Here is a 25,948-nt window from a genome sequence, read left to right on the forward strand (position 1 = left end):
GGCTGCCCTTCACTTGCTGTGTGCAGGTTTCTCATCACGGTGGCCTCTCTTGTTGTGGAGCACAGACTCCAGAGCGTCGGAATTTCTGTAGCTGTGGTGCACGGGCTTATTTGTTCTGCGTCATGAGGGATCTTCCCAGATCAGGGATCGAATCTATGTCCCCTGCATTCCAAGGCAGACTCTTAACCACTGGACTGCCAGAGAAGCCCCTCCGAAATGCTTTTATATACAGTTTTTCCATTCCTCTTCACAGCAGTTCTAGGGAAGACAGTATTAACATATCTATATTTTGTGGGTGAGCACACTGAGGCGCAGAGATGTAACAGAATTTGTCCCAGATGAGTGGCCTGAACCAGGACAGACCACCAAACATGTGCTTCTTCCAGCATGATATGAACTTTGTTCTCCCGGAAGGCCTCCTTCGGCAGTTGATTGGGAGGCTTCAGTTCTGTTTCCAGCTGAGCGTGGACTTTAACTTTTCTAAGCCAGTGTCTCTTCCTCTGTATAGGGATCAGTACCACCTCCAGAGAGAGGAGGAAGGAGAAGGACAAGTGCTCTGTGGACAGTCACTTTCGACTGCCTGTGTGGGGCGGTGGGGGGAGTGTTTGTGGCTTGAAAGTGTGAAAATGTTAGTCACTCAGTCGTGTCCAGTTCTTTGCGGCCCCATGGCCTGTAACCCACCAGGCTCCTCTGTCCATGGGATTCTCCAGGCCAGAAAACTGGGATGGGTTGCCACTTCCTTCTGCAGGGGATCTTCCTGAGCCAGGGATCAAACCCGTGGCCCCTGCGTCTCCTGGCTTGCAGGCACATTCTTTACTGCCGAGTCATTGGTTTCTAGCTTAGGTCGCCATTGAAATGTAGACTTCCTTTCTGGGCAGCAAGAAAGCTCTCCCAAAAGGGCTGTCCACGATGGGCAGGGCAAGGTAAAGCCCACAGAAGTGTTAGAGGGAGATGCAGAAGGTTCTAGCAGGCAGAGTCCTCCTCTGGCTGGCATCACCTACATAGTCAGTCCCCATGGGGTCACCTGGACTCTAGCACCCACAGGGGATTCCCTTTCGGTGAGATGGACCTCCTGACAAAGACTCAGGCCGCCCAGTCCTGTGGCTGACCCATCAAAGGGCCCCTGCTCTGCTCCCCCACGTCAAGATTTCAACTCTGTGTCTTTGGGAAGGTCACTTGACATCTCCGACCTCAGTTTCCTCACCTACAGGTGAGGTAAAAATAAGACAGAAGAGGTAAAAGTATGTCATTTATGAGCCCCTTCAGCTCTGGTTCTCACCACCAATGAGTTTATAATCAGAGTCACTATGTTTTCTCCCTCATCAATATCCCAAATCATTCCTTTTCTTTTTGTACTCATGACTTACCCCTCCCTGCCCTTGTTTCAATGACCCAGGGTCTCTCCTTGGGGCTAATGACCTCAGCTTCCAGACTTTTCCATCGAAGAGGGCCCTTTGGGAGGCATCTAACCTGGTCCAGCAGTTCTAGCCCGGAACTCAGGGCCATTTAAAAGGACTTGGGTAGGGGGTTCTAAAAATGGAAGCATTTTCAGCCAAACAATGAGCTGAGCCACCCCAGGAACCCCTTTTAAAGTGAAACGTTCATGCTCTAGACTTTGTTGGAAAAAATCTTCCCCTTACCCAATCCCCTCACTTTTTAGATGAGAAAATTGAGGTCCCAGCAGGTGAGGTGACTTGGCATAGTTAACCAAGCATTTTTTTGGCATTTTAGTTAGATGTGATTAAAAACAATTCACATGCTATAGCTTTTGTGGGTGTTTGTGAGGTAACCAGAAAATTCTCAGTCAACAGGAGGGAGGTACCAGAACTGTGTTCCTCTGGAGACCCTACAAGACCTGGCTGTGGACATCACCCCTGCTGCTACCCTCCCATCTATTTCTGCCGTCTCCCACCCGTGCCCTGTGGGACCGGGAGGGCCCACCAGTGGCTCTTGGCTCCCCACACCCCTCCTCCGACATGGGCCCCTTTCTGGGATCTGCTGTGTTCTGCACCCCACCCCCCACTGCCTCTCATCTGTGGTGAAGCTGTGGAGGAGTGAGTTACTGTTCTTTTTTCTGACTTCCTGTGTGTTTCGGAAACCTCAGTGAAAGACCAACTAAAGGAAGAAAGGGCCAAGGACCGTTATGCCAAACATAGACTTATATCCGACATGCGGGGAGCTAGATTCATGACTTTTATAGAACCAGACCCCAAGAATCAGACCCCGGTTTCCTACCTGGCCTCTAGGGAACACAAACGCCTGGAAGTAGATAGTGGGATCCTCAATATTTTCAGGCTTGGGTCCACTATGCCTCAGGAGGTAGCCCAAATGATTCTTGAGAAATATGTATCACCGAAATCAAACACATTAAAAGAGAATGCTTAGTTATCTCTTTACCACAACCGTTTTAATTTCTGTCTCCTTTTCTGCATGCAGCTAGTTGTAACCATGGGAGCATATATATTTATGTAACAAATATGCATCGAATCTTTGGAGGGTTTTTTTAATATTACTTTAATTGTATATGCCTAAGTAGTCTCTTTATTAAATACTTTTTAGAACAGACCAGAAGTAATATATGAGTGAAATTTTATACCTGGGTGAGTAAGACAAAACTATGGAGAAATACCAGGCTCTTTCTTTCTTTCTCTTTCCTTTTTTCTCCCTGCTTTTCCTTGTTTTTTTGTTTTGTTTTTTTTTTTTTTTGATGGCACATTGCTGAGCTTTCTGCCCATAAACCCCCATTCTCAGGGCCTCCTACTCAAATCGGACTCAAACTTGAGTCCCTAAGGGTCAGTTCTTCCCCACCCTAGCCTGGCCACCTGGCATCGAGTTTGTATGCCTGCCTTTGGGTGTGTCACGCGAGTGATGCTCCTTGGTTCTTTGTCTCGTCACAACAAAAATTTGGAGTGACAGGTCCATGAGACCTTTTCCTTGCATAGCCCTTGTAAAAGGATAACAGTAATTTTGCTCCCTTTTGGGCTCAGGAAATTTTGGCTTGGATTTTCCCTTTGTATTTTGTTTTGTTTTTCTACCAGGGGAGGAAAAAAATCCTACCACACTTTGAGAAGTGGTTGAGAAGGTAGTGAGAGAAATGGTATACACTGGGGGATTTCTCGACACTGCACTGAGGGCTTCCCTCCCTTGGAACTACAATGGCTAGAGTTTTCAAACACCAGAGTTCCCCCAAATTTTCTGATTTTTCTGAGCTCTGCATAACTGAAGCCACCTGTCTCGTCTCTCAGTCCGTTTCCCAATAATAGGCTTGGCTAGCAAGCAGAAACTGAAACAGAAACCAATACTGTCCTTTGCACTCAGTCTCCATGACAGCCGGGAAGGTCCCACACTTAAGATCCGTAACTCGCTGAGACCTGTCTGCATCAGGTGTTTATCAGACACCACCCTGCTAGTGGGAGCCTGCAGCCTGGGAATGGGGAGGCCTGGGGTTCAGCCAAGAGTTCTCAGATTTTAGTCTCTCTGAAACTAAGTGCTCACCAGGGAGACAAAGGCCAAACCAGCTGTCCTGCAACCTCAGTGTTACGTATCAGAATCACCTAGGATGTGATTTAAAAAGTAGATGACTGGGCCTCAGCTCAGAGGGCGTCTTCATTCATGGAAACTAAGATGAGACTTCTTGTTCTTTAGTCGCTCAGTCGTGTCCGACTGTTTGCGACCCCATGCACTGTAGCCCGCCAGGCTTCTCTGTCCATGGGATTTCCCAGGTAAAATTGCTAGAGTGGTCTGCCATTTCCTTCTCCAGAGGATCTTCCCGACCCAGGGATCAAACCCGAGTCTTCTGCATTGGCAGGTGGGTTCTTTGCCATTGAGCCACCGTGCTTTGGGATATTTACACATGTAAATTGTTAAAGCAAAACTATTAACATTCAGAGGCTTCCTAAAGAATGGTAAGGCAGACCTTATTCAAGGGAACTACTACAGTGGGTTTTTGCAGTAGGGGAAAGAAATTGAAACAAAACAAGGGAAAGAGGAAATTATTGCCAAGAACCAGAGTGGGGGATGGGGATCAGTGGATAGACAGAGTAAGAGGACAGGGTATTTCTTTTCTAAGTTAACCTAACAGGATTCTTCTTACTGAAGGCAGGCTACAGCGATCAGATGTTACCTTGGGGGTGAGAGTGGGGAGCTATAGAAAGTAGGAAATTCTGACTAAACCCGCTTTGTAAGATTCTTACTAAAATCTGGACTCTACAAAGACAGGAACAGAAGCTGATATCCAGGCATGATAGAGCAGAGGGGCTCAGAGGAGCCAGACTAAAGTTTGGTCAAGGAGAGAATCTTTATCCATACATGTATTAGCACATGAACTCATAGCCAGATGAAGAAGGCAGAGTACAAGTGCTATTAGGTGTTATGTATCAGGTCAAATAGTCCACTGTTTTCACCATTAGAATTCAGAGCCCCAAAGGGAATTACCCTGATGTTGTCTGTGTGCCGAGGCCTCCTCCAAGGTGTGGGAGTCAAGAGCCTACACTCAGAGCCCTTAGGACAATGTGGGAATCCCATCTGGTCTCTGCCTCCCCTGTGACCTTCGGGAAGTCACTTTGCTCAGCCTCAGCTGCGTAAATAACAGTACCTACCTTCTCAGTTTGTTGTTAGGGCTGAACAGGCTTTGTGTGAATTGCTGCCAGTTCTCAGAAGTGAGCCTTCCACGGGTGTTCAGGGGAGAAGGAAGGGAACATGGGCTCAGGGCTGGAGACCTAAGGCAAAGAGCAGGCCACCAGGCCTTGCCATGTGCTCTGGTCTCTTGGAGGACTGTCTTGGCCTGAGGGTAACTTTCTGTAGCTCCAGGTTCTCTTGGTAGCTTTTACTGAGCTCCCTCTCTGCCTTTTCACTCCAATTCCTGATTTGAGTGGGAAGCTGACATCTAGATATGGGGTCTGTTTGCTCTCTAGTCAAGCTCTGGGGTAGGAAGATTGGCCATTCTGGGCAACGTGGAGAGCACAGAAAATAAGAAAGTCAGACCATCAGAAGGGGAGCTGGAGGTCGGAAGAAGAGACAGGGTCAGCTTCTAGCCTTGTGGGAGCCACTTAATATCTGCTTATCTTTAACCAGAGAGACAGACAGTGTGTGCATTCTCAGTTGTGTCCAACTCTTTGCAACCCCATGGACTATAGCCCACCAGGTTCCTCTGTCCATGGGATTTCCCAAACAAGAAACTATTGCGGGTTGCCATGCCCTCCTTCAGGGAATCTTCTCAACCCAGAGGTCAAACCCAAGACTCCCGTGGCTCCTGCATTGGCAGGTGGATTCTTTACCCCTGAGCTACCTGCGAAGCCAGCCTAACACAAAAGAACTTAACGTCTTTTAACTGTATGTGATTCAGAATGTATTTTTATGTAGTTACGACCTGTATGTAAGCCCCATTCCGTCACTTAACATTTTTAATATATATGTTGGGTTGGCCAAAATTCATTCAACTTTTTCCATACAATGTTGTAGGGGAACCCAAACGAACTTTTTGGCCAACCCAGTATTGTCATGAATTACCACTGTTCACATTTTTAAATGAGGTTTATCTTTATGGATATTGCCTAGAGAGAATTCCCCCTCAGCATTTCCCTCAGCATTTTGTTCTGATTTCACTTTTACTCTATTATAAATATTATAGTTATGAACATTTCTGAGCACATGATCCTTGCTTCCTCTTTAGATATGTGGGGTGTGCATTTCCCAAAGTTGAACGGCCAGGTCAACCTATGTCAGTTACTTGGGTTTTTTTGTTTTTGTTTTTGAAGTAGAGTTGATTCACAATGTTGCATTTGTTTCTGGCATACAGCAAAGTGACTCAGTTATAACATATATAACATATAACATATATGTGTGTGTGTGTGTGTATTTTTTTTTCAGATCCTTTTCCATTAGAGATTGTTAAAAGATATTGAATATAGTTCCCTGTGCTATACAGTAAATCCTTGTTGTTTATTTTATACATGTGTATATGTGTGTGTGTATGTGTGTGTATATACAGTAGGGTTGTTCTGTTAATCCCAAACTCCTGACTTATCCCTCTCTCTCCCCCTTTCCCCTTTGGTAGCCATAAGTTTGTTTTCTATGTCTGTGTGCCAGTTTCTGTTTTGTAAATAAGTTTATTTGTATTATTTTTTAGATTTGCACATATATTTGCACATATTATATTTAGATTTGCACAAATGATGTCATATATTTGTCTTTCACTTAGCATGATAACCTTTAGGTCTATCCATGTTGCTGCAAATGGCAGTGTTTCGTTCTTTTTTATGGCTGCATAATATTCCATTGTATATATACACCACATTTTCTTTACCCATTTATCTGTCAGTGGACACTTAAGTTGCCTCCACATCTTGGTTTTTGTAAATAATGTTGCTGTGAACACTGGGGCACATGTGTCTTTTCGCATTACAGTTTTCGTCTTTTCTGGATATATACCTGGGAATGGGATTGCTAGATCATATGGTGGCTCTATTTTTAGTTTTTTAAGGAACCTCCATACTGTTCTCCATAGTGGCTGCACCAATTTACATTCCCACCAACAGGGTAGGGGGGTTCTTTTTTCTCCACACCCTCTCCAGCATATATTATTTTTGATAGACTTTTCGATGCTAGCCATTCTGACCAGTGTCAAGTGATGCCTTATTGTAGTTTTTATTTGCATTCTCTAATAATTAGTGATGTTGAGCATCTCTTCATGTTCCTGTTGTCTTCTCTGGAGGAATTTCCGTCTAGGTCTTCTGCCCTTCATCAGTTGTTTTCTATTCAACTAGCTTATTCTTCAGGAAGCTGGTTCTGAATCAACTGGTAAATGTACTAGTTTTATTTCAGGTCCATAAACATAATATTGTATTATTTTCTCCAGCTATGTTGGCTTGTTTGAAAGGTTTGCAGTGGTGCCTCAAAGTGGTTTTTTATTAGTATTTTTAACTGCTGAGGATTTTCCCCTCTATTTTTAATTTTCCCAAGTCTTTTCACACACAGGTGGCATTCTGTTTACTTGACAGGACATCTAATTTCACTAAGGTGAAAGGTAATCACTGCAGTGTACAGATTGGGGTCACCAGCATGTTTAATGGCTTGGATATCTGTGTACAAAAAGCAAATTTGTAGTGTCTACTGAAGTTGCAAAGAGCAGCGTACTGGGGGCTGTCAGGTGGAGAAGCTTGTTCAGGAGGATCTTTTGGTTGTTTTCAAGTGGTACTAGATAAGAAGATAATACCCATACTGTCAGACCTGGGTTTGTACTATCCAGTTGAATAGTACAAAAAGAATCCAGTTGAGTTTTCTTTTCATGGTTAATTTTTTTCTGTTTATTAAATGTCATCAAAGATAAAATTCTATACACCATGATTATAATATTAATATATCAAAAGGCCAGTATCCCTTTTGGCACTGCAGGGCTGGAAATTGACGTTTATGTGTGAGCTTTTGTCTGAGCAGAATTCTGGGGGCCATACCAGAAAAGCAGTGTCCACCTGAGCACAGGGATCACTTGCTGTGTGGAGACAAGGCACAGAGTTGGGGGACTCAGGCTGTGGGCTTTGCTTGTTGGGTTAAGATGGGAAATTCTGAGTTCTGGTCCTGCCTCTGCCATTTAACAACAGTGACCCCGGGCAAGCTACTTGCTCACTTTTCCTCATCCTCCAAGTGGGAGTGACGTCTGCCTTGGGAGAGAGCAACAAGATAGCAAGTGGGGGTGCAAACACTCCAGAAATGGGTGCACAGTGGGTATTCTGTGTGTATGAAGACCCTCTTTCCTCCCATCCGTCTGTTGCACTTTTTAAATATTTTTTAATGTGGATAATTTTTTAAAGTCTTTATTGAATTTGTTACAGCATTGTTCCTGTTTTGTGTTTTGGGTTTTTGGCCGCCTGTCATGTGGGATCTTAGTTCCCTGACCAGGGATGAACTTGCAGCCTTTGCATTGGAAGGTGAAGTCCCAACCACTAGACTACCAGGGAAGTCCCTGTTGTACTTTTTTTTAAAACAATGACCTGGATGGGGGTAGTGAGTCCATCTCTTGCATGGCAGCCCTGCAACCATTTGAAACCAGCCATCCCGTCCTCACTTCCCAGGACTCTCATCTCCCTTTAGCCCCAGGGTTGGCCCTCCAGGTTGCCAGGGCTCTGAGTGTCCTGGGATGTTCATCTTAGAACAAACCTTGGGGCCCTAGATCACCAGTTCCATAGATGCAGTTGTTCCCATGCAGAGCCCCGGGGGGGAAATCACCATCCTTATATTAGGGATTTTTCTAGTAACTGCAACAGTGTTAACTTTTTGGCAGCTATTTCATGCTGACATAGCTTAAACCCCACTTTTTAATCCATGCTGTTGCTTAACCACATCTTCCTCATCCCAGATTGGGGAAGATTTTTTTCTCCACATGAAGAACTTCCCATTTAGCCCATTTCACTGGTTGCATTCTGTTCCCCTTGGTATGTCTTCCCTCTCGTGCAGACGTCAGGGATCCTTCAGCCAGAGCCACAATCTCCCCTAATCCTGTGCTGATCTTGGTGCTTCTTGTCTGATAACCACAAACTCCTTAAAGCCAAGTGCAGCGGTATGAACAAGGGCCAATTCGAACAGCCATCGGCTCTCAGGTTAACACAGACGTTTGATCAGTTGTTGGGGAAACCATTTGACCAGTTGTGAATTCACCTGCTTGTCATCTGGCCTCCTCATTCACTTCTCAGGAAAATGGGGAAGAGCTCAAAACCTCCAATGGAGCATGGATTCATCATGGTGTCAAATTTCCCAGCCCAACAACCAACATTTAAGCGTGCACAAAAAGAGAAATGGGATTTGCTGGAGCTGAAAGCTGGGAGAGGTGGAAAAGGCTGAGACTGGGATTCATAGTGGAGAAGCTGGAGAATTTAGTTGATGGTTAATGAGGACAGGGTGTGGCTTTGAAAACTACAACTTTTAGGAAACCAAAGAGAAACAAAAGTTCCTTGAAAGAAGGAGCGAATCTTAACATTCTGTGCTTCTGGGTCTTCCCTGGTGGTCCAGTGGCTAAGACTCCATGTTTCCGGTGCAGGGGGCCAGGGTTTGATCCCTGGTCAGGGAGCTAGATCCCACATGCCCCAACTAAGGGTTCTCCTGCCCCAACTAAAGTTCCCACATGCTGCAATGAAGGTTGAAGATCCTGCCTGCCACAACTAAAACCTGGAGCAGATACATAAATACAATAATTATATATTTTTTAAAAATTCTGTGCTTCCATACACCTCATAGTATGTTGCTATCTTGCAGTACTGGCTGGCCATACCATTCCCAAGAGCAGGTGACATCCAGGGTCAGAGGTGGGCTTGAGGCAAGTGCTCTAGTCTCTGCCCCCATCCTACTCCCAGGTCTCTCCCTGATAAAGCCCTGCAGTGCTGGAACCAGCGTGAGACACCCTTCTCTCCCCAAGTCTGCTGTCAGTGAGGTCACACTGGTAGCTTGAAATCAGAGATGCCAGAAGCATTTACACCAGAGAAATGAGCAAACACAGCAATTGAGCCATCTTTCCTCTGGATTGCTGGTTGTGAAACTCATTTGCATGCTCAGTCACTTAAGTCGTGTCCAACAGGCTACTGCCTGTAGCCCGCCAGGCTCCTCTGTCCATGGGATTTCCCAGGCAAGAATACTGGAGTGGGCTGCCATTGCCATCTCCAGGAGCTCTTCCTAACCCAGAGATGGAACCTGCATCTACTGCATTGGCAGGTGGATTCTCTACCACAGAGTGACCTGGGAAGCCATTGTGAAACTCATACAAAGGATTATCTGAGCCTCTCCTCCTGCCTCCCATCTCTCTCCTGTGCTTCATTGTATGGCCCAAATTCTATTTTCTAAATGAAAATCTGCCTCTCCACGGGGTGATATGTTGCCACCACCTCCTCTCATTTCCCAACAGTCCTTCAGCACCCTCCTGGCCAGCCTGTATTACGTCACATGATTTCCTGATCTTACTGTGTCCTCTTTTCCTGAGACCCCAGGGGCCCAGAGACAAGCCTTCTTCTGTGATCCTCTGACACCTAGGGGGGACCCCATTAGATCCTGTATCAGATTGTGGCTGCTTTGCTTAATCCTTTTCCATTTTACTGGATGAGTCCCTGCTGGATGGGGACCCTCTTCCCTCTTCTGTTTATCTTCTTATCTCTGGATTCTGGCATGCCTCCTGAAATATAGCAAGGCTGAGAGGGAGAGAGAAAAGAGGGGGAAAGAAAGGGGAAGGAGGGGAAGGGAAAAAGAAGAAAAAGAAGGCAGGAAAAAAGGAAGGGAGGGAGGGGGAGAAAAACCAGCCAGCCCAAATCACTCATGAACTGGCCAGTTAGAAGCAAATGGAGGGGGATTTCGTGAAGGGTTGGGAAAACAGGGGCGCCCAGAAGTCACCAGGAGGTAAAAAGGCTCTGCCCAGCTGTTGGGCTCAGAGCCCTTGAACTAGTGAGAGAACAGAGGATCTGTGAACAAGAAACGGCAGGTGCTGCAGCTCAGCCAGCCCCCTCGCGCCCCCCGAGAGCCAGCCCCAGCCAGGTGACCCCTGGTCACAAAGTGCTGGCAGGAGAGTGATCCAGAGTGGGTAAGGCGTGCGGAGGTGGCAGGCTGAAAACGCGAAAGAGTCTCAGTAGAGGTTTTTTGAATGACATTGAATTAGAGCTGGCATTAATCACAAACTTCCTGGGTCCTTCCTTTGCAAGGTAGTGGGGAGGGATGCTTGGAGAGGAGGGGAAGGGATTAAACAAGTGATGGATTGGGCTTCCCCAGGGCAAGCAAAATGCCACCACCCCGTAGGAACTGGGGTTTGAAGGGGCTTGGGCTGGGGAGGGTCACTGCATGGAGCCAGTAGGGCCCGGCTTCCCAGAAACACAGGCCTGGCTCCCCAAGACTGCAAGGTCATTGCCAATTCGTTAAGTGGCTGTTCTCAGCAGACCTCTGCAGAGGAAAGGCATGTGTTCCCCATTCTGTTGATGTGGAAACGGCAAGAGGAAGTGACTCAGAGACAGAGTGGAAATAAAGTGCGTGTCTCATGACATTCTGGTCCTCTGCTGGCCTTTCAACTGTGTCCTGGGGGGCCTCCTTCCACGCACAGAACAGACAGTGGCGCTGTGAGCAGAAGGTTGGAGGTGGGGTGATCTTTTCAGGTGCCAAGGTAGATGGAGCAGGTGGGCACTGGTATTGGAGATAGGAAGGGTTGTCCCAACCCCCCGAGCCTTGACTTACTGGCTCTGTTTAATCTTTTATAAGTGGACACTGGTATCGGGTTTCTGGTTCTTTCTTCTGCCAAGTCACAGGCATTTTAAGAAATACACGTGCCAGGGAGTCTATCTAAGTAATCTCTGATTTTTCAGAAAATTCTCTAGGGTAGGTAATGTTAGCCTCCTATCCCAAGAAAGGAAACTGAGGTCTAGAGAGGTATCCTTGTCCAGATCACACAGGGGTAAGCAGCAGAGACTGAAGGCCACCACACTGCCTCGCTCTGAGACCCCTCGTGAGTAACGCCCCAGACTCATGTGGCACAGCAGCCCCGAGGGCAGGAGTTTTAAACCAGGCTCACATGAGTCAGGTGTCTGCTCCCTTCCCGATTCTGTGCCATCTTCCTGACTAATGGTGCCCTGTCTCTGCTCCCTGAAATCCAGGGCAGAACTTCCAGTCCTCAACACTTTGCCTTTTACCCTTGGAACTCCCATTGTCACCTCAAGTCTGGTTGCCCAAGAGGTCCAGCTTCAATGTCAGTTGCCAAAGGCTATTACTGTCATCTCATAAGTTAATGAACATTGGAAAACCAAACCCCCCCCCCCAAAAAAGGTGGAAAGACAAAGAATGAAAGACTGCCCCTGTGCCTCAAATGGAATACATTGAGCTTTATGATGGATTCTCTATAGTGTCCTTATTTTTCTCATTTTGCCAAGGACACAGCAAAATATCACCAAAGGCCATCACCCACCTGCCAGCTGCTGTTTGGAAACTCTGTCCCATCCCAGCCTGACATCTGAAGGTACAAGGGCTGTTTGGTGGCAGAGCCGGACATTTGGTTGGCAGGACGTGATACCACGGGCCCTCTAATCTTTGGCAACCTGGCGGCCTTAATTCTCTGCCCTTACCAGTTGTGTGATCTGAACAAAGTCACCTCACTGGACCTCTCTAACATCACCTATCCTGCAGACTCTTTCCAGAGAATGAAAGATTGCTTACACAAGCTCCCTAACACACAGTATGTATTCAGTAAGATGTAACGTTACCCTGCAACGTCTTCAAAAACAAGAGTATATTTTTCTAACAGAAACAGACTCACAGACTTAGAGAATGAATTCGTGTTTGCCAGGGAAGAGGTTGGGAGGAAGGGATAGTTAGGGAGTTGGGGATGGATGTATACACCCTGCTACATTTACAATAGATAGCCAACAAGGACCTACTGTATAGCGTAGGAACCTCTTCTCTATGTTGTGTGGCAGCCTGAATGGGAGGCAGGTTGGGGAGAGAATGGATACATATATATGTGTGGCTGAGTCCTTTTACTCTCCACCTGACACTATCACAAAATGGTTGATCAGCTATCGTTGTTCAGTTGCGAAGTCATGTCTGACTCTTTTGGACCCTATAGACTACAGCACATCAGGCTTCCCTGTCCTTCACTATCTGCTGGAGTTTGCTCAAACTCCTGTCCATTGAGCTGGTGATGGTATCTAGCCATCTCACCAGCTATACGCCAATATAAAATAAAAAGTTAAAAATAAATAAATAAATCTCCTAATTTCCCCCCTGCCCCCTTCAGGCAGGTGAATGTCTTGTGTTCAGGAAGAGGGTCCTTTATTTTTTCCCTGGAGTCTCCAGGGACTCAGAGACTGTTCACCTCAGTGCCCTTGGCAGGTCTTGTCCAAGACGTTCTTAGAGCCAATCAAAACTTTTCCTGTTTTAATTTGAGCCCATTTCCTTGTGTTTGTTATTCTTTGGCTCTGACTTGGGCAGATCTGGGGGTTGGGAGGCAGGCCGGAGCCCACACTGGCTCACTGCCAGGGTTCTCCCCGGGGTGGTGGGACGGTCTCTGCTCTGCCAGCGCTCACAGGGCCTGGGGCTGGCCGGGACGCAGGGAGAAGGGGTCGCCAGGCTGCAGTCCAGGTCTGGACTGGGGGGCAGGGGTTTTGACTCACACATGGAGAGCCAGAGGATTTTGTGATCATCAAAATCCAGAGGCAAGCTGTCAATGAGAGATTCAAGTTAGCAGGCAAAGTCTGGAGGAACAGGCAGGTTGTGTTGTCAGGAAGCATGAGCTAGAGTCAGTGGGTTATTCTCCTGTCTTCCACACTGCGTCCACTGCCGTACGTCGGTAGATTGAAATCAGCCGTGGCGGCCTGGGAGAGAAGACCATGCATGAGGCTGAGGCTGTTTTCTCTAAGACCCCAAAGGCAGATAACTGAGGCTTTGATTATAGAACACCTTTCAGTTACTCAGCTTCAGAGAGTTCAGGAGGGACCCCTTTGGCAGTTCACTGCATATCTGTACTGACAGCTGGTGGTTTCGGATGCCCTTGAGGGAGTTGCCATGTGTCATCAGAGATGTGGTGACCACCTTTCTGGACTGAGGTCTTTTGCCCAGACTCTTAAGACCCTCCAGGACCTGTCATGACCACATCCTAGCTTGGGAAGGGGTTGACACTCTCTAAGCCAGGAGTGTTCAAGACTCTTCACAGACTGGGATGTTCCATGCTGGGCTGACACTTTTTTTTTTTTCTTACATGGAGCTTGTGCCAATGTCAGTAGTATCAAGGTACAGAGATTTCCCATCTACCCCCTGCCCTCAAACAAGCATAGTCACCCTGGTTACCAACATCCCCCACCAGAGTGGTACATTCATTACATTCTGGTCTGTGGCGTATGTTCAATCGCTCAGTCATGTCCAACTCTTTGCAACCCCATGGACTGTAGCCAGCCAGGCTCCTCTGTCCATGGAATTTTCCCATCAAGAATACTGGAATGGGTTACCATTTCCTTCTCCAGGGGATCTTCCCGACCCAGGGATCGAAACTGTGTCTCCTGCTTGGCAGGCAGATTATTTACCACTGAGACACCTGGGAAGCCTAGGTCCTTATTAGTTATCTATTTTATATGTAGTAGTGTGTATATGTCAGTACAAGTCCAATTTATCCCTCCCCTCCCCTTACTCTCTGGCAACCAGAAGTTTGTTCTCTACATCTGTGACTCTATTTCTGTTTCATGAATAAGTTCGCTTGTCACCCCATCCTTCGGCCCCCAACTCCTAGTCTCGGAATGGCCCCCTAAAATCACAGTCTCTTGTTAGAAGGGAGAGATTTCTCTGTAGGAATGGGTTTCGATGAGAACTAAACTTAGTCTAGAACGGAAGTTCCCAACCTAGCCTGAATGTTAGAAACATCCTTGGAAACTTAAAAATACCAATGCCAGGCCTCCCCCAGACCACCTCACTGACAATCTCTGGGCATGGGTCTGGATTTAGACACTCTTAACAGCTTCCCAGGGGATATTAATGCGGAGCCAAGATTGGCATCTCCAGTCTGGTATCAGGCTTCCTTTGCTCCCTTTGAGTATTCCTGCTTTAGACCAGTGATAGTAGACCCTACAGAGCTGTGGTTGGATCAAGAAGCCAGGGGCAATGTTGGTTGAGATTCGGGGTGAACTGAAGATTCCTAGGATGCTTATAGTCCATGTAGATGTCAACCAAACTGTCATCAGAACTGGGCTGGGTCTTCTAGGGGCCCAGTCACACCCCCTAACCCCCTCGACACCCCTGCCCCAGCAGAAAGACCTCTCAGATTGGGATGCCAGGGCGCCATCTGATATGGTAACAGATGCTCTGGGAGATGATTTTCAGTGGGACCGAGGCTGCCAACCCTGAAACCCAGGCTGGCAGCTGCAGGTGGGTGCGGGCAAAGCCATCAGCCTCCAGCTGGCCCTTACCTGGACCCTTTCCTGGCTTCCCCACCCCACTGCCCTCCAGGCTACCCATTTTCTACTTCTGTTTCTTCCCGGCTTCTTCTCCCTTGTCCCTGTTTCTCTCCTGCTATTTTCTACTGTCTTGCTCTTCGCTTTTTCTGCTCAGCTGTGCCTTGGAATCATGCTAGGGCCGCCTCCTCTCACAGCTGCGTTTGCAAAGTATGGGCCCCTTGCCTAGGAGCCAGTGTGGGAGGAGGAAAGTGATGGGGAGAAGGGGCCCCTCACAGAGAGCGCCCGCCTGCACACACCAGGTCCTCTGGCTGGTACCTGGTTGTTCATTCAGACTGCTCCTTTGTGCTTCCACTTCCCCATCCTCCAAGCCGGATGCCTTTAAGGGGTGTCTTCAAGAGTAGGAGGATGTGTGCTTTCTGGGTGCTGCCCCTGGGGGGTGAGGCAGGTGGGCCCATGCCCATCATTTCAGGGCCATCCCTCTGCTGTCTCCGCAGGACTGCGATGTGCTGGTCCTAGCTGCCGTCAGAGAGGATGTCCGGGGTGTCTGAGACCCTGAGCCGAGTGAAGGTGGGCACATTACGTCGGCCTGAAGGCCCCCCAGAGCCCATGGTGGTGGTGCCAGTAGACGTGGAAAAGGAAGATGTGAGGATCCTCAAGGTCTGCTTCTATAGCAACAGCTTCAACCCTGGGAAGAACTTCAAACTGGTTAAATGCACTGTGCAGACCGAGATCCGGGTGAGTGTGGCAGGCGCCACCTGCTCCATCCGTTTGTCCGTCTTTCCCTCACTCTTCCTGGGTGGCTGAGCATCCCTCCTTCAGCCTGACAGCTCTCCTGTATCCACTCCCTGGATGGCGGGGAGGGGTGGGCACCAGAGGGATGCTCTCCTGCAGCTCTGGGCTTCCTCTCCAAGGCTCTGAAGCTCTGGGGGTGGGGGCAGAGTGTGTAGCCTTCCTTCAAACCCTAGGTCATTTGCTCAAGCTTTGATTTATCTCATTTCAACTTGTTCCTTATTTATGACATTTGAGGCCCTGCAAGGGATATATGTGTTCCTTCCGGCCTCAAAGAGTTCACACTCTCATGGAATTGGAATACACAAGTGATTGCATTGAACACAGAACAAGAGTGATTTTCCCAGACATGCCCTGGATGCTTAGAAAAGGGAGGCTTTTAGAGGATGGTAATAAACTAGAGATGCCCTTGACCAGGTGCCTGGTTGCCAGGCCCTTTCTGAGGCTGTACTTCAACTGGTTCACTCTCATCCAGAGTCACGGAATCTGTTTTGCAAATCCAAGTACCCACAGTCACCAGGGCACCTTGACACCAAGAAGCCAATTAACTTTAACCAAATGTATGAGAGCTTGTCATCAGAAGCAGAGCCACAATACACTGATTAATTTTAAATACAACATTTATTGAACAATTCCTATATACATGGGGCTTCCCCGTGGCTCAGATGGTAAAGAATCCGCTTGCAATGCAGGAGACCCAGGTTCAATCCCCAGGTCAGGAAGGTCCCCTGGAGAAGGACATGGCAACCCACTCTAGTATTCTTGCCTGGAGAATCCCATGGACAGAGGAGCCTGGCAGGCTACAGTCCATGGGGTCACAAAGAGTCGGACATAACTAAGCAACTAACACTTTTCTTCCTTTCCTATATACATGCCTGAATCAATCCCTCTACGTTATCTGGTTGAACCTTTGAGGTAGATACAGCAAGGATATCGCTTTCCACTGCTCAGAGTATTCTTTTCTGATGATGCGAAAGTAAGCCAAAGCCAAACTGATTCTCCAGAGCTGGCTTTGCTGGGTTTGTCATTTGAACAAAGGAAGCAGGAGGATCTTGGGAACACTCATCAGATCTGAGAGAGCTAGATAAACCATCTCTAGTCCTGTAATCACCAACCCTGCCATGTCCCGGAAGTCAGCATTTCCCAGACTCGGCAAGCGTCTCTTCCAGTCGACACTGGCAGCAGCCTCTCCACATCTGTGCATTTGGCTGCCTTCTGCCTATAACAGCACGTGCTGTGCTTCAACACACCAAGCCGAATGTAATTGATTAGGTTGCTGTCTTGGCCTATTGTCACAATTGATTCTGGGTTGGTTCTTCCCTCTGTTTCCTATAACTGATCTGATGAGGGCCTTATCTGCATCTTACGGTTCCAGATATGTGTGTACAATTGTGTCCCGGGAGTAAGTCCTAGGCACTTTCCTCCAAAAGGATGTTTTCAGATCTCCTTCACTCTCTACTTCTTGAGCCTTCCTTTGGGTATATCATCTTTGCAGATAGCTGATGCCATCTACAATAGGGTTTACTAGTTTAATTTCAGAAGGCAACCCAATTTCCATGTTTGGAGCACCTCCTTGCCCTTTGGGGCTGGAACCCAAAGAGCCTGTGGTTAGACTAATCAGATTAGGATGTGCTCCGCGGTGTGCATGCGTGCTAAGTTGCTCAGTCGTGTCCAACTCTTTTCAACCCCATGTACTGTAGCCCATGCTCCTATGTCCATGGGATTTCCCAGGCTGTAATACTTGTAATCCATCCGCTTCTCTAGGGTACCTTCCCAACCCAGGGATTGAACCCAGAGTTCTTGCATTGCAGACAGACTCTTTACCATCTGAGCCTCCAGGGAAGCCCGTGTTCTGTGGAGGTACGGTGAAAAGGGCCCCGAAAGGATAGGTGGATTGGAAGAGGCAGTACTGAAGAGGGCTTTCTAAGAGGAGGACACGGCAAGAACAAAGACAGGGAGGCTGCTGAACAGTGGGTAGTTGGGTTTGGCTGGGGCATGGGTTATATTTAGAAAAGTATCTAGAGTCAAGATCAAAAAGGAAATTTAATAGCGGATAAGGGAGGGCCTAGAATATCAAGCTGAGGAATCTGGGCTCAGACAGGCACTAGAGACACATAGCTTTCAAGCAAGAGAGAGGCTTTCCTGGAACCATCTTATGTTTTGCTGGGTGCTTAAGGGGAAAAAATACAACAGCCTACAGAAAGGGCAAGGAGACCCGAGTTTAGAAAGAATGGCTCAGGGACTTCCCTGGCCATCCAGTGATGAAGACTTCACCTTCCAATGAAGGGGATGCAGGTTCAACCCCTGGTCAAGGAGCTAAGATCCCACATGCCTCGTGGCCGAAAAACCAAAACACAAAACAGAAGCACTGTTGTAACACATTCATTAAAGACTTTTAAAATGATCCACATCAATAAATCTTAAGAAAAAATTAAGAATGGCTAGTACTTGAAGTATTATCTGGAGAAGTATGAAAACAGAGGTGGAGAAAGAACAAAGAAAGAAGTGATAGCCTCCTAGGAGTTTACGTCCCAGCCTTCTGATTTTTCCTGTTTCACATCTGTCCTAGAGGCACCATGTCACCTGCTCATTGAAAACAGCCATGTCTTTAAAATCATCTAGACCTTGAGCTTGATACCACTCCACCCTTACTGGTTGTATGGCCTTAGACCCAACACTTTGCCAACCTGGCTCAGTCCCCTCACCTAGGGATTATGCCTGCCTGTAGCCTCATTGTTAAGGATCAGAAATGATAGATGAGAAGCATCCAGAATATAGCAGGAGCTCAGTCCTTGGAAGTTATTGACTGTGTGGATATTATGTCTTTACCCTGCTCAAGAATCTCCAAGGGTTTCTAATTGCCCATAGAATAAAATTAAAATCATCTTTTAGTGTTTATCCATTTATCTGTCATATCTTTAAGTAAAGAAAGATGATCAGATTTGTATTTTGAAACAGTTTGTAGTTTCCTGCAAGGTGTTAGGAAGTGCATTCTGAAGAAGGTTTTTTTTATGGTCCAAAGAGTTTGGAGATGCTTGGTTAAATTTCTGAACCAATTCCTTTGTGACAGGACTTCTTAGAATCCTTAATATGCTGTTCTGCATGATGGGTTCTAATAAAGAGCCACAGTAGTGATGTTCTCTTAAGTCAGTCATTTCTTATTTGCCTAAGAAACCCTTTCTCATATAAGTTAGACAACCAGTTCTCTAATAAATCATTTAGGGATCTGTTTTCCCTCAACTCCGACCAAAGTACAAAAAGGGTAGGAGAGAGGAAAGGCTGGTGAAAGGCAGAGGAATTAGAAAGCCATGGCTGCAGTGTAGGTGGGATATGATGAACTAAGGGAGTGGCATAGGTTACAAAGACAAGCCGACAGATCCAAGTGCATCTAGACAGGCAGAGTCAATAGAACTTGATGATTAACTTGATGTAGGGAGGAAGAGAAAGAAAGGAAAGAAGGATGACTCAAGCTTTTGCTTGGGCACTGAATGGGCGTTGGTACCATTCACTGAGATACCAACAGAGAAAGGAATGACATTCTGAGATTTCAGCTTTATGAATGTTCTGTTTGGCATCTTTCTGAAACACTCTCATAGAGGAGCATGGACTTGGAGCTGAGGAGGGAGAAAGGCCCTAGAGATGAGGATTTGGGAGTCGTTATGCAGTGGATATCACATGAATAGGTAGGATCACCCATGGAGAATGAGAAGAGCAAAAGAACAGTTCTAAGTAGGAAACCTTGGGCAATCAACTTCTAAGGGGCTGATAAAGAGGGGCAAATGAAGGAAAAAAGAAGAATCATCCAGAGGAAGATGAAAAGAACCAAGAAAGCAGGAAGGAGAGACAAAAGCAGAAGAAACTTTGAAGAAAGAGTGGTTAGCTGTGTCAGATTCTCAGAAAGGTCAAGTCAGATAAGGCTAAAAATAGACTCATTGACTTCACCAGCAGGTGCTATAATGCCCTTTTTCTGATCAGTTTCAATGAAAAGATGGGGGAAGAAGCCGTTGTGCAGTCAGTTGTAGAGCAGAGACAGTGAATGTTACCATTCCAGAGAGGCTTTGCTCATGTAAGGAAGGAAAGAGGAAAGGGCAAGAGGAACAGTGTTAGTGGCAAAGGAAAGAGCTTTTGCTAAGATCCTCAAGTGACCAATACACCTGTCAGTTTTAAGGCTAAAGGATTTCCAAGGTTGGCTAGTTAAACCATGTTAACAGTTTTGGATTTTACCCCATCTTCCATGGAGAGCTACTGATATAGTTTAAATATGTGAGTGACATGAGATTGTGTCTTTAAAAGATCACTTGGGCTACACAGTGGAAAATAGATTGGAGAGGGCAAGAACGGGTGTGAGAAGATGTTGGGGACTGTTGTGATGATCCAGATAAGCAATGATGGTAGTTTAGATTAAGACTGTAGCCATGGAGGTGATGGTTGTGGTCGTGATGGTGATGGTAACTTGATAGGGTTGATGGTGCTTGTGGTGGTGATAATGGTGCCGGTGGTAACGATGGTGATGATGTAATGATGACGTTTATGGTGATGGTGATGACAGGGATGATAGGCAGTAGTAGTGATGATGATGGCGGTGGTGATGGTGAGGACCGATGATGATGATGATAATGCTGATGGTATTGATGGTAGTGGTGATGACGGTGTTATGGTGATGATGGTGGCGATGATGATGGTGTTATGGTGATGATGGCAATGATGATGGTGGAGATGATAATGTTGATGGTATTGATGGTAGTGATGATGATGATGGTGTTATGATGATGGTAGTGATGGTGATGACGGTGGTAGAGATGTAATAGTGGTACAGCTTATGGTGGTGGTGATGATAATAGCAACTAGCACTTCTGAAAGTGCATCATAAGCATTATCTCATCAACTTCTCAGAAGAAACCTATGAAGTATATATGACTATTATCTCCATTCTCTGTATACAGAAATAAGGTTCAGAGGTTTTAAGCAAATTGCTAATAAGTGGTGGAAGCTGTTTTCAAACCCAGGCAATCCACTTCCAGAGCCTGCACTCTTAATCACCATGGCCTGTGGAGAGAAGTGATTGTAACCCAGAAAATTTAAGAGATGAACACGAAAGGTTTTGCTAATGAACCAGAGATGCAGGAACAAAGAAGGTGTCAAGAACAGCCGTTCAGGTGGTCAGGGTCCCACTCCCTAAGGTGAAAGAAACTTGAAGAGAAACTGGTTGGAGACTGGGGAGATCACAGAACCAGCTGTGGACTGTTGAGTGCAATTGGGATGCTCTGACATTTTCATGTTATGTTATATATGTGAAAATGTTGAGTAGACTGTTTGATACGTAATTCTGGAGGAAACACTGGGCTGGAGATAGACACTTGGGTCTCGTCAGCCTCTGGGTGGTGGTTAAAGCCATGAATGTGGGTAAAATCATCAATGAAGAAGTCCTGAATATTTTCATCATCCATTCCACAAGGATGTGTTGAGTGCCCCCATGTACCTGGCACCATGCCAGTTATGGCCTGGAAGTAAAACCAAACCCCCAAACACAAATATAATCCCTGCTTTCAATGGGCTTTCAGGCCAAGGACCCACCATAATGAATGACATTGACCCCCACTGATGAATGAACCTTTACAAATGGAGACAAGTGCTCTGACAAGAAGACAGAAATTCTGTGGGAGAACAGAGTACAAAAGAGCTCGGTCTAAACATCAAGGAACTGTTTAGCTATTCATGGCCTGTTTGTAGATGCTGTGTTCCAGTCGTGTAGATCCAGACCAGTTTCCCTGCCCAAGAATCTCCTGGACTGGCCCCTCCCACCCTCTTCTTCCAGTATTTCTTTCCCCAGCTGGGCTTCATCCTCTGATGGATTATTCTCCTTGCAGCTCTGTATCTTCTTTCACCATCTTCTCTGCGTCAAAGTACTGCCAGTCCTTTCAAGCTTGCCAAGCACTTGTCCTTCCACCAGAACACTCAGGAAATTCTGACCTCCAAATAGTGGAGGTGTCAGAAGTGTGTCTGATGGAATAGAAGCCATGGGGAACAGCCCTGGCACAGTCCACTTGGCAACACATTTCCAAAACATAGTTACTCCATGTGTACTTGCTGGTCTCATGCTTTCCCCTTTTTTCTCAGCCTCTTTCTACATAAATACAGTTGCCTCGAGATGTTTTCTCTAGGTTGTTAAAAGCTTTGTAAATAAGCCCCGGCCCCTGTGTTTAGGACCCAACAGAAATTAGATAGGTGTTGGAGAGAGTGGAGCAACGTGCTGAATGAGAAATGGAGTTCGCTCCTCTTGATTTCCTGTTTCCCTTTTGTTTGATATTCATAGGAAATTGTGTGGGGGGGTAGCTCTGGAGCAAGTGGAGGCTTCTATCATCATATTTTCTAACATGCTAATTTGCTTGTCTGGGAAAGAGGTTAAGATAACACTTTGCAAACAACCAGCTGAGTGCCACCCAGACGTGCCCACACAGGGCGTCTCTCTTTGACTCTTAAGCCTCTCCTTTCTCTCTCTCTCCCGCCTCCCTCTCCCTCCTCTTTTCTCCTTCTCCTCTCTTTCTTTAGGGTAGGTTGACCATATGTCCCGGTTGTATGGGAGAGTCCTTCTTTCCTCGCACTGTCCAGGGATGAATATGAACAGTACCCCTGCCAATCTCGAGAGCATCATGATTCGGAGGATAAATCACCTACGGCTAAGTGCCGTTCTCACTCCTCTCTACATAACACACTGATTGGCTGGTTGGTGGTGTTTTCTCTCCCCTGCTGACACCAGCTGACCCACACCCCGCGTGGACCCATCTCTCTCCATCAGTGGACCATCTGTGTCTCACACAGGAGGGCCTTAAGCAGAAAATGAGGCACTTGTCTGTGACACGCTGTGGTTCCAAGGATGTCAGCAGAGCCCCCACATTAAAACCCTCTCCCTCAGCCAGCCTCTGTTGTGCTGAGAAGCCATGATCAAGATCTGTCCTTGGGACTTCCCTGGGGGTCCAGTGGTTAAGAGTCTGTGCTTCCACTGCAAGAGGCGCGGGTTCACTCTCTGGTCAGGGAACTAAGATCCTGTATGACGTGTACAAAAGAAGACAGACAAACAAACAAAAAGATCCATCCTTACTTAGTCCTGAAGCATCACCCTCCTTAGAATCCACATCGACATCCCCGGGAGGGTCAGAGACAGAGCCATCCTGTGTCCTTTCCCGGCTGGTCCAGTTCTGCCCCCTCCCCTCTACAGCAGGGATTCCGGACTGGGGGGCGGCCAGTAGAGGCCACTCACCTGGTGTGTGAGGAGTGCACAGTCCAGTCCCAAAGGCAGCCTGCTGCATGCCCGCTTGGACTCACTGCCCTCCCTGTAGATTCAGTGGTCTTACAGTACATCCCAGAATATTCCCAGAGAGGCAGATCTCAGCTGCCACCCATTGTCCCTGCCCTATCTTGTCAGACATTCATCCCAGTTACTCTTGGGTTTAAACCTATCGCTTAACCAGACACAGGATATTATGGCTTGAACATGTGCCCCCTACCCCCCGAGGTGGCTCAGTGGTAAAGAACCCACCCTGCCAATGCAGGAGACGTGGATTTGATCCCTGGGTTGGGAAGATCCCCTGGAGAAGGGAATGGCATTCCACTCGTCTTCTTGCCTGGAGAATCCCCATGGACAGAGGAGCCCAGTGGGCTACAGTCCACGGTGGTCACAAAGAGTCAGACATGACTGAGTGACTGAGCAGACACGCCCCCTCCAAAATCCGTACGTTGAAGTCCTGACTCCCAGTGCAGTGGTATTACCAGCTGGGCTTGAGGTCGTGACCTTTGAGCTCCCATGAGGTCTTAGTGTCCTGAGAAGAAGGTGAAGAGACCAGAGCTCTGTCCCCTGCTGTGTGAGGACACAGCCAGAGAGCAGCTCTCTGCAAGCTAGGAAGACAATGCCCACCAAGAACTGGGTCTGGCAACACCTTGAACTTGGACTTCTCAGGCTCTCCAACCCTGAAGAGCACATGTTGGCATGTAAGCCACCCAGTCTGTGGTCCTGTGTTAGAGTAGCCTCAGCAGACACAGGACCAGCAGCTCCTTGTGGTCAGAGGAGGATCTACAGGCCACAGTTCATGGGCTCAGGTTGTTTCCAGAACAATCCAAGCTGCCCTTATCATGTGTCTCTGGGGGCAAAACCATGAGACTGAGGGGTAAGAGGAAAGGAATTCGTGTCCTGGGAAGCTGCTGTTGCTAAGAGGAAGGTTACCCTAAAGAGCCGCACAAGACCAGCCCCCCATGCATAAGACCAGTCCCTGGAAACCCGAGACAAGGGGTTCAGCCAGGAAACCACAGATCAACACCACAGAGACACAATGGGACAACAAAAGGTACATTAGCAAGGACCTCCTCCTTTCAGCACGCTCTCCCCATTTCCTGTGTGTGCTTGGCAGGCCAGCCCACCCGCCTCCGACGCCCACAGAGGTGAGCGCGAGGCAGCTGTGCAGACCTCTGGGCCCCTTTGTTCACTGCGCACCCAGATTCATGACGTCCACAAATTAGCAGTCAGGTGCTGGTGCTCACATTTCTATTTTTAAACGGCAGTCGCATCACTGAATGTCCTTGTTAGGTACAGGCTTTTAGCACATCCAAGTGAATGCTTTCAGAGTGATAAATCATGTTAACTTTTATTATTTTGCTCTTCAGGCACTTTTTAAAAATGATCCCTTTAGGTGTGTGGAGAACTCAGAACTCATCCTGCTGTTGTTATTTGTTTCCTAGAGCTGCTGTTGTAAATTACCATGTCCTTGTGGATTAAAACACAAAACTGTCTTCTCGAATGGTTCCCAAGACTGGAAGTCCTATATCAAGGGGTCCCAGGACTGGGCTCCCTCGGAGGCTCTAGGAGGGAATCCTTCTTTGCATCTTCCAGCTTCTGGCCGCTCCAGACTTCCTTGGCTTGTGGGCTTATGGTTGCATCACTGCACTCTTTGCCTTCATCTTCACGTTCCATTCTCTTCTCTCTCTGTTTCACTCCTTTGTGTGTCTTTTATAAGGACACTAGTCATTGGATTTAAGAGCCACCCTCCACCCCAGATAATCCAGAATGATCTCATCTTGAGATCCTGAACTTGATGACATCAGCAGAGACCCTTTTTCCAAATGAAGTCATGATCACAGCTTCCAGGACACCCAGACTCATCTTCAGGGGGCCACCATTTAAGCCCTCAGTGGGATCACAATGGCAGATGCTGGTACCCTCGTCCAGGAGCCCATAGGCCTGTGTACATAGTACACAGGAGGGTGTGAGTACTTTGCACACCTTTGCACACCTTTGCACATCCACACTGACACAAGGCCAAGTGTCAGAAAGTGACCACAGGCTAATGAAGGCCTATCACTTTGCCCTGCCTTCTCCTGGGACTCTCAGTTGCTGGCCGGCTGTGGGCTGTCCCCACCCCAGCCCGATTCCCATGACAGTCAGCCCAGGTGACACCATAGGCTGGTCCCTTGTCACTCCACAAGTGACCTCATCCAGTCACAGAGCTTGAAATTCTGATTTTACCCAGTGGTGCCTAAATGGGTAACGCTGGCTCCAGCCTCCTCCCATGACCCCAGGCCATAGGTACACCTGCCTGCCCGCCACCTCCACTGGCTGCCCACCTCCGTGTGAAGAAACAGCTCGGAATCCTCTCCTGAAACTCAGCTTCTCCTCCAGTCTTTCCAGCTCCACCAACTGCAGCTCTGTTCTTTCATTGACCATGTCTCCAGCTGTCAACATCCGAGTCCTCCTTGAATTCTTTCTTTCTCTGTCACAATCTGCACTTCATGCATTAGGAGATCCTATCTGCTCGACTATTAAAACATATCCAGACTCTGAGCACTTCCTCCTCAGCACCTCCACTGCGTCTTCCCTGGCCCAGGCCGACAGCATCTCTTACATAGAATAATGCGTTCACCTCCTTACTGCCTCTGCCTGTATCCCCATGTGCTCCATTCCACAGGTAGCAGACACGGTGAATTTTTCAAACACACGTCAGTTAGAGGGATATAGTTAAGGTATACCTTTGGTCATATCACTGCTCTGCTTTAAACTCTTTGGTGCCTACCTTCCTCACCCAAGGTAAAATCCAAAGTGCTTGCCTTGACCTGCAACAGGGCCTGCAGGCCAAATATGGCTCACTACCTGTTTTTGTTAACAAATTTGGGGATGGGGGGGGAGCCTAACCACACTGGTTTGTGTATTATTTCTGGTGCATTTGAGCTACAATAGCAGAAGTGAATCGTTGCAACAGAAACCATCTGGCCACAAAACC

General features: G+C 47.4%; 1 protein-coding gene across 5 annotated transcripts in view; it reads left to right on the plus strand.

Annotated features, from left to right (window-relative positions):
- Positions 1 to 25,948, plus strand: part of PTK2B (protein tyrosine kinase 2 beta) — a 133,701-nt gene that overhangs the window by 54,227 nt on the left and 53,526 nt on the right. For all 5 annotated transcript variants that reach the window (XM_043453319.1, XM_043453322.1, XM_043453323.1 and 2 more), the window contains exon 2: positions 15,389 to 15,629. In XM_043453319.1, coding sequence (XP_043309254.1) covers positions 15,426 to 15,629 — 204 coding nt within the window. In that variant the 5' untranslated portion in view covers positions 15,389 to 15,425. The remainder of the gene's footprint in view (positions 1 to 15,388; positions 15,630 to 25,948) is intronic.

The sequence above is a fragment of the Cervus canadensis genome, chromosome 30 (genome assembly GCF_019320065.1).
Source record: "Cervus canadensis isolate Bull #8, Minnesota chromosome 30, ASM1932006v1, whole genome shotgun sequence".
NCBI classification, from domain to species: Eukaryota; Metazoa; Chordata; class Mammalia; order Artiodactyla; family Cervidae; genus Cervus; species Cervus canadensis.